Source organism: Melanostigma gelatinosum (assembly GCF_949748355.1).
Source record: "Melanostigma gelatinosum genome assembly, chromosome: 15".
Classification (NCBI taxonomy): domain Eukaryota; kingdom Metazoa; phylum Chordata; class Actinopteri; order Perciformes; family Zoarcidae; genus Melanostigma; species Melanostigma gelatinosum.
Genome location: NC_136648.1, coordinates 675276 through 685401, shown reverse-complemented (window position 1 = coordinate 685401; position 10126 = coordinate 675276). Strand labels below are relative to the sequence as shown.

Genomic DNA, 10126 nt, shown 5'->3' with positions numbered 1-10126 from the left:
TCTCGTTATTACACGAAAATATCTCGTTATTACAAGAAAATATCTCGTTATTACACGAAAGGATCTCGTTATTACACGAAAATATCTCGTTATTACACGAAAATATCTCGTTATTACACGAAAATATCTCGTTATTACACGAAAATATCTCGTTATTACACGAAAGGATCTCGTTATTGCACGAAAATATCTCGTTATTACAAGAAACTATCTCGGTATTACACGAAAGGATCTCGTTATTGCACGAAAGGATCTCGTTATTGCAAGAAAAGATCACGTTATTGCAAGAAAATATTTAGTAATTACACGAAAATATCTCGTTATTACAAGAAAGGATCTCGTTATTACAAGAAAGGATCTCGTTATTACAAGAAAATATCTCGTTATTACAAGAAAAAATCTCGTTATTACACGAAAGGATCTCGTTATTACACGAAAGGATCTCGTTATTACACGAAAAGATCTCGTTATTACACGAAAGGATCTCGTTATTACACAAAATAATCTCGTTATTACACGAAAAGATCTCGTTATTACACGAAAGGATCTCGTAATTACACAAAAGAATCTCGTTATTACACGAAAAGATCACGGTATTACACGAAAGGATCTCGTTATTACACAAAAAGATCTCGTTATTACAAGAAAGGATCTCGTTATTACACGAAAATATCTCGTAATTATACGAAAAGATCTCATTATTGCGAGAAAGGTTCTCGTTATTGTGAGAAAAGATCCGGTAATTACGACCCTAACCCTAAGCCACATCTGTAGTATTTGTTGTCCAAATCCATTGTTCACCAACATGTTTACGCCTCATACAACGCTGTATATTCATTTCATTGAACATGATATGTCGATGAATGTGTAAGAATGAATACATACTGATCGATACTTAGTTATTGAGTGTTCATGATGTGAGGAGAAGAGTCCTTGTGGTGCAGTGACGCTCTGCTGCTTCCTCCTGCAGCTCAGAGGTTTTTGTTGGAGGTTTTCTCACCGTGTCTTTTTGGGTTCCCACAGTGACTGAACATCCACACAGAGCTGAACAAAAACCTCCCTGACAGTCAGGAAACCTTTAGAATCAACAGAGAAACAGAAACACTCACTGTGTTTCAGGTGAGTCCTCAGCTGCTTCTTCTCCACCTGGAAACACTCACTTTACTTCACTTTCACTGGACGCCGTGTCTCTGCTGTGCTGCTGGAATATCCTCACGTTTACCTGATGAACACCAGAATATCCTCACGTTTACCTGATGAACACCAGAATATCCTCACGTTTACCTGATGAACAGGTAAGAGCTGCGTGTGCGTCGCTGTCCAGTGGATCTGAACGTTTCTCTTGGTCTGAGGTCGGCTGAGCTCTGAGGTTTTTGTACGAGGCTGCATCACGGTGATGGTTTAATATTCGGGAAAGCCATCCGTCTCACCGTCACTCCTAAAGGTAAGAGACACTCTTTTTATTATGATCAGCATTCATTACATTTACAGCATCTGTGGAATTAAGTTTTTTTTTTTTTTAATGTTTTAAATCTTACATTTGATGGATCAGTAGAGTTGTGAAGCTGCTGTGAAACAAAGCTGCAGACGTCCTGAAGACTAAACTATAAAATACATAAAACACAGATTCTATGAAACAGATGAATTCATATTTACACAGAAAAAACAGTCTGAAGATATGTGAAAATGATGTTTTCTGTGTATTGAAAGCCTCAAACTGCTTCCTACTGATGATGATCAATAATATGCAGATCAAATGACTTGAAGCTAAAAAGCATTCAAGAGGAAACTGAAAACTGTTTTAAATCCAGAATCATTTATTCAGACGGGAGTCAGAATAATGTCTGTCAACGCTTTGAAGTACATCGTCTAATCTATCGAAGAGGGTTGTGTTGCTGTTCGTTGTATTAATGAGAACACAAATAACGTTCATTTAATGTTCTTTATGAAAAAGGAAAAGTTAAACGATCACACGTTGAGATAATGAGAACTTTAATTCAAGTTGTTTATTAAAGGAGCTGAAATGTTTCCTCAATGGAAGAACTTAAGTTTTGTAAAATCAAATATTTAACAAACGTCACGCTGTCATTGTTGCTGTTTTTATCTGGAAAAATAAAATGTCAGACTGATGATTATGATGTATATTAATACTGAATACTGAGAATGTTGATTTGTAACACGAAGAAAAACAACTCAAAACGATGAAAGTTCTCCGAGTTAAAATCTCTAAAAATGATTTATTGATGTCAGAACATGAACTAAATCTGTCCTGAAAAAGAATTAACATCTAATATTTGTTTTTACATTTATACATAACTTAAGTGATTTTAGTAAAAGATTGCATGCAATGCATATTAATAATAATAATGAGAATAATTATTATAATAATATTAAAAAGAAACGAATTAAATGCAATGCAAAGTACTTTATATGTAGAAGAACGAATATTAAAAGAATTACAGGTGAAGAGTTAAAATGCATTTAAGTGAAAACCTAAAACTAATATAAATATGTATATATGTATGTATATACAGTATATATACACTGTATATACAGTGTGTGTGTATAAATATATATATATATATATGCTGTGTATATATATATATATACTGTATATAGAGAAATCTCCACCAAAGTTGTGATATCTATTTTACGGTTAAATAAAATCAAAGCTCCTAAGTTGAGTTCTCGAGACCCTGAGAGGTTTCTTGGTTTTGTTCTTGTGGGACATTGAGAATGATGATTATACTATTAATGATAAATGATATTAATAATAAATGATACTATTAATGATAAATGATATTAATAATAAATGATACTATTAATGATAAATGATACTAGTAATGATAAATGATATTAATAATAAATGATACTATTAATGATAAATTAAACTATTAATGATAAATGATATTAATAATAAATGATACTATTAATGATAAATGATACTATTAATGATAAATGATATTAATAATAAATGATACTATTAATGATAAATTATACTATTAATGATAAATTATACTATTAATGATAAATGATATTAATAATAAATGATACTATTAATGATAAATGATACTATTAATGATAAATGATATTAATAATAAATGATACTATTAATGATAAATTATACTATTAATGATAAATGATATTAATAATAAATGGTACTATTAATGATAAATGATACTATTAATGATAAATTATATTAATAATAAATGATACTATTAATGATAAATGATACTATTAATGATAAAGTTAATTTGTACAAGAAATGCGACTTCTTGCTGCATTCCTGTGTCAGTGGAGAGAGCTACTTGCTAATAAACATATTACTACTACTGATAATAATAAATGCTATTTCCAGAGTACGTCCTGCTTATGAATAGGACTAAAGGTCATAGGTCAGCTACACAGAAGTAAAGGAGAGGTATGATTTGACTGAATTGGTGAAAGTATAAAACAGTGTCATCGGCATAGAGATCAACTTTACCGCCAATAATCATTGTTCTCTTAAACTATGACTAACTTCTCTTATTGCCTCCACCAGCAGTTCATTCAAGACTACATTAAGTCTTAAGTTCAGCTTTAAGTCATCGTTCTGTTTGTCTGCTGTTAAATGAATTCTAATAAATCTACTAATAATAGTGAAAATAAGGTTTTTTGTAATTGCATCTATTGGACAGTAAAGTACTTAAAATTAAAACTTCAGAAAACAATTTAAAACAGAAAGCTAAAGTGTTAAAGAACGTTTTGTAAAGCAGATGAATGTTTTGGTTTATTTATTTGATTGTAATTGAATTTAAACTTCACAGAATCTTCCTGTAAGAACAGAAGCTGACATGTTTTAGAATGTTTAAAATGTTTAAAAAGTCATGTCTAGAGCGTAGATGAACGTAGGAGTCTTTGTGAATGATTCACTCCTGAGAGCATCTTTGTGGATCTGGTTCATCGTGGTCTTTGTGGATCTGGTTCGTCGTGGTCTTTGTGGATCTGGTTCATCGTGGTCTTTGTGGATCTGGTTCATCGTGGTCTTTGTGGATCTGGTTCATCGTGGTCTTTGTGGATCTGGTTCATCGTAGTCTTTGTGGATCTGGTTCGTCGTGGTCTTTGTGGATCTGGTTCATCGTGGTCTTTGTGGATCTGGTTCATCGTAGTCTTTGTGGATCTGGTTCATCGTGGTCTTTGTGGATCTGGTTCATCGTGGTCTTTGATTCCTGTTCAGATCCAGATCCTGTGAAGCCGACCCTGTTCGTGCTGAGTCCTCTGCTGCCTGAGGGTCGGGACAGGACGGGTCCAGAGGTCTGTCTGGCTACAGGTTTCCGTCCCAAGGGAAGCGACATGGTCCTGGATGTGGAGGGGGGGGGGTCCGCTCAATGTGCCCACCAGAGACGCCGTTCTGTCCCCGAAGGAGAAGACGTACTTCTACGCCGGATTCAGCGATCAGAAGATCCGATCCTGTGAGCTGCTCGACTCCGTGTCCACCAACGACACCGGTGAGAAGCAATAATCAGCAACATAATCAAAAATAAAGACTGAAATCAAACTCTCAGGAAAGTTATGAAAATAAACTGTAAATAAAAACAGACTTCCTGATGAGATGCATTACAGAAAGCACAAAGCTCGTCTTTCACTTGTGACATATTACACTTCATGAGGGAAATGTTTTAAAAGCGGAGGTGGAAGAAGTACTCAGATATTGTACTAATACTAATAATAGTACTACAAGTAAAAGTCCTGTTACTTGAGTATCAACATCAAAATATACTGAAACGTACTCACGATGCAGAATAATATATGTTATAATTATTGATACATTAATGTTGAAGCTCATTTTAATAACCTTATATACTGCTGGTAGTTTAATGTATAATAATACATCATCAGTTATTAGTTACTGATACCAGATAAAGATGAATCAGAAAGTAGCTCCAACTGGAAATACTGAAGTAAAGAACAAGTATGTCAGAACTATACCGTAGTACTTGTGTGAATGTACTTTGTAACTTTCAACCAATGACCGAATATGAGTTCATCCAACGTGAGAAGTTGTTTTTACATGAAGTGTCTCTGAAAACCACGTGTATGAAATATAAAGTGTTTAGCTGTGACTGAATATATAAATGTTGAGTTATTAATGATGCTCAGTGTTTGTGTGGGAGTCGGACTGATTTATTTGTGTTTTCTGTTCAGGTGACTTGTGTACCAACATTCAGCTGACTGAGTCACCAAACACACATGGACCCGGGTCCCAGGCTGAACCCGGGTCCCAGGCTGAACCCGGGTCGCAGGCTGAACCCGGGTCGCAGGCTGAACCCGGGTCGCAGGCTGAACCCGGGTCGCAGGCTGAACCCGGGTCGCAGGCTGAACCCGGGTCGCAGGCTGAACCCGGGTCCCAGGCCCAGCTGAACTTCTACCTGCTGGTGATGAACGCAGTGAGAGTGATTTTCACCAAAACTCTGGCCTTCAACACGCTGCTCACCATCAGAGCCGTGCTCGTCTGACGCTGACGTCTGAGTGAAGACTGATTGTTGTGTTTATTATTATAATAATACTGTTAATAATAATTCTAGATAGAATTATCATAGAATCATTATTTTTGATATAATTGAAAACAGAAACCTACGGTGGCCTCTAAGGACAAAACAGACATGAGAGGAAAACAAAAACTTTGCAAATATTCAAAAGAATAAATAAAGTATCTGTTTTTCTGTTCTGGTGTTGATTGATATCTTTGATGCAGAGTTCACTTCTCGTTTCATCTCGTTGTTTGTTCACTGTGGTTTGTGTTTGGCCCTCAGGAGCCTCCGTACAACCTGTAAATACAACTTCGATAAAAGGTGTTTAAAATACACTCCGTGGGTTTTGTTCTACCATTTGTTCGTTTTATCTTATTCTGCTTTTTAAAACAAAATACATCAAATACATATTCTGTGAGTTGGGTAATGTGATTCTGTTGATGAGCTGTGTGAACATCACAGAAAGAAGAAGAACAATCTGAGCTGTTTAACTTGGTCACTCTTCATATGTGGTCTGATTCTTCTGAACACTCGTAGTGGATCAGTCTCGATCCACATTCAGGACCAGGACCGCTTCACACTGGAGTCTGTCATGTTGGTTCACATTTGGAAAAATAATCAGATCTGAGCAGTAAATCAGAATCCTGAGTTTGTTTCTAAGCCTTTGAACATTTCGTGAATATTCTCCTCCCATTGACTTCCATCCTACGGGAGCAAAGAGGCAGAAAGACAAAGATCTGTTTGAGCTGAAGCCTCAACAAAAGCACAAAGATGTGAGTCCGTTTCTATCCATTCTCCTGGTTTCCTCTCTGCAGTACTTCCTGTCTATAATAAACATTGAGATTCTTTAATTCACTGTTTTCGTACTTGTTTCTGTGTTCGTGAGCAGGAAAACAAAGCAGCCGAGTCTCTGGCTGCAGATCTGTTCCTCCGTTGTTGCCTGTTAGTTCGTTGCTGAACAAGTGAGTGATTTGAAGACGTTTCACACATCAGACGACGGCGTCCTCACAAACACTCAGAGCTGTTTGTTTGTTTGTCTGTTTATTTGTTGTCTCCTCTTGAGTCGCGGTGACATCCGGAGTCCCTCTGGGATCACTGCTGGGACCGCTTCTTTTCTTTACAGACCCGTCTCTCTGTCTCAGTCACTTTATTTTGAAGTCTGACAGTATGTTCTAGTCCACTCAGCTCTTCTTTTCTGTCACTGTTTCTTTGTGTCTGCTGCTTTTCATCAGTTTGAAACCACATTTCAACATTCAAACCTGAACCTGCAGATAAACATCAGACAGGAAGTAAAGCAGGAGCTTAGTTTCACATCAGCAGACTTCAGTTTGTTCACGACTCATCCAGTCATGTGTTATTATATAATAACATTGTTATTGTTATTAAACATTAAATAGGATTAAATAATTTATTTTGTAAAAGTAATTACATCACAAACTTCACAAGCTGTTTCGTGCACGTGATGATATGATTACATGATTTAAAACTTGGACCAATCATTACACAACAGAACTCTAATGAAACCATCAATATTCATGTTAAAATATGTTTTTGAAATGTATGATTTTATATGTAAAATGTCCAAATTCAAAATGATAAACTGTTTCTCGTATTATTTACGTCGCACAAAATGTGTTTGTAGAGATGATGTGGAAATATAAATTCAGTTTATTTTCATTGAGTACATTAATGTAAAGTGATAAAACATTGATATAATGAGGCAAGAACAACAAATAAAAGCAGTTCATAAGGTCGGCAAATAAACCAAATTTGTTTATCAACTTAAAGTTAAGTTCTCAGATATATTGAGTAGAATGTACAATAAAACTCCATCCAAATAAAACATGTGACTTCAGTCGTGGTGATGGTCCTGAAAGTGTCCACTCAGCAGTTCTGAATCTAACCCTGAACTAACGGCTCTGCTGTGGCCAATCAGAGTCCAGAGAGTCCGAGCTCAGCTGGTCTTCATCCAGTCTGTGAAGAAGTTAACGTTCAGCTCAGAGAGAGGCGCCATCTAGTGGACCAGAGAGGGAGATCATGTTGTAATGCTCTCACTGTGCCCATGTGTTTATGAGTAAAGAACAGCAAGTCACCCATCACAAGTCATCCATCATCACAAGTCATCCATCATCACAAGTCATCCATCATCACAAGTCACCCATCATCACAAGTCATCCATCATCACAAGTCACCCATCATCACAAGTCACCCATCATCCATCATCACAAGTCATCCATCATCACAAGTCATCCATCATCCATCATCACAAGTCATCCATCATCACAAGTCACCCATCATCACAAGTCATCCATCATCACAAGTCATCCATCATCCATCATCACAAGTCATCCATCATCACAAGTCATCCATCATCACAAGTCACCCATCATCCATCATCACAAGTCATCCATCATCACAAGTCACCCATCATCACAAGTCATCCATCATCACAAGTCACCCATCATCACAAGTCACCCATCATCACAAGTCATCCATCATCACAAGTCACCCATCATCACAAGTCACCCATCATCCATCATTACAAGTCATCCATCATCACAAGTCATCCATCATCCATCATCACAAGTCATCCATCATCACAAGTCACCCATCATCACAAGTCATCCATCATCACAAGTCATCCATAATCACAAGTCATCCATCATCACAAGGCATCCATCATCACAAGTCATCCATCATCACAAGTCACCCATCATCCATCATCACAAGTCATCCATCATCACAAGTCATCCATCATCACAAGTCATCCATCATCACAAGTCACCCATCATCACAAGTCATCCATCATCACAAGTCACCCATCATCACAAGTCACCCATCATCCATCATCACAAGTCATCCATCATCCATCATCACAAGTCATCCATCATCACAAGTCACCCATCATCACAAGTCATCCATCATCACAAGTCACCCATCATCACAAGTCACCCATCATCCATCATCACAAGTCATCCATCATCCATCATCACAAGTCATCCATCATCACAAGTCACCCATCATCACAAGTCATCCATCATCACAAGTCATCCATCATCCATCATCACAAGTCATCCATCATCACAAGTCATCCATCATCACAAGTCATCCATCATCCATCATCACAAGTCATCCATCATCACAAGTCATCCATCATCACAAGTCACCCATCATCCATAATCACAAGTCATCCATCATCACAAGTCATCCATCATCACAAGTCACCCATCATCCATCATCACAAGTCATCCATCATCACAAGTCACCCATCATCACAAGTCACCCATCATCCATCATCACAAGTCATCCATCATCCATCATCACAAGTCATCCATCATCACAAGTCACCCATCATCACAAGTCATCCATCATCACAAGGCATCCATTATCACAAGTCATCCATCATCACAAGTCACCCATCATCCATCATCACAAGTCATCCATCACCACAAGTCACCCATCATCACAAGTCACCCATCATCACAAGTCACCCATCATCACAAGTCATCCATCATCACAAGTCACCCATCATCCATCATCACAAGTCATCCATCATCACAAGTCACCCATCATCACAAGTCACCCATCATCACAAGTCACCCATCATCACAAGTCATCCATCATCACAAGGCATCCATCATCACAAGTCATCCATCATCACAAGTCACCCATCATCCATCATCACAAGTCATCCATCATCACAAGTCACCCATCATCACAAGTCACCCATCATCACAAGTCACCCATCATCACAAGTCATCCATCATCACAAGTCACCCATCATCACAAGTCATCCATCATCACAAGTCATCCATCATCACAAGTCACCCATCATCACAAGTCACCCATCATCCATCATCACAAGTCATCCATCATCCATCATCACAAGTCATCCATCATCACAAGTCACCCATCATCACAAGTCATCCATCATCACAAGTCATCCATCACCACAAGTCATCCATCATCACAAGTCACCCATCATCACAAGTCACCCATCATCACAAGTCACCCATCATCACAAGTCATCCATCATCACAAGTCATCCATCATCACAAGTCACCCATCATCACAAGTCATCCATCATCACAAGTCATCCATCATCACAAGTCACCCATCATCCATCATCACAAGTCATCCATCATCACAAGTCATCCATCATCCATCATCACAAGTCATCCATCACCACAAGTCATCCATCATCACAAGTCACCCATCATCACAAGTCACCCATCATCACAAGTCATCCATCATCACAAGTCATCCATCACAAATCATCCATCATCCATCATCACAAGTCATCCATCACCACAAGTCATCCATCATCACAAGTCACCCATCATCACAAGTCACCCATCAACACAAGTCACCCAACATCACAAGTCATCCATCACCACAAGTCATCCATCATCACAAGTCACCCATCATCACAAGTCATCCATCATCACAAGTCATCCATCATCACAAGTCATCCATCATCCATCATCACAAGTCACCCATCATCCATCATCACAAGTCATCCATCATCACAAGTCATCCATCATCCATCATCACAAGTCATCCATCATCACAAGTCATCCATCATCACAAGTCACCCATCATCACAAGTCATCCAT

At 37.8% G+C, this 10126-nt stretch overlaps 1 protein-coding gene across 1 annotated transcript; it reads left to right on the top strand.

The window, feature by feature from the left end:
* The first annotated feature begins 1329 nt into the window (after positions 1-1329).
* On the top strand, positions 1330-5938 carry LOC306788975 (uncharacterized protein). The gene is made up of 3 exons (XM_079284719.1): positions 1330-1444; positions 4217-4487; positions 5185-5938. The coding sequence occupies exons 2-3, from the start codon at positions 4343-4345 to the stop codon at positions 5493-5495; spliced, it is 456 nt and encodes a 151-aa protein (XP_079140845.1). The 5' UTR covers positions 1330-1444; positions 4217-4342; the 3' UTR covers positions 5496-5938.
* The last annotated feature ends 4188 nt before the right edge of the window (positions 5939-10126 follow it).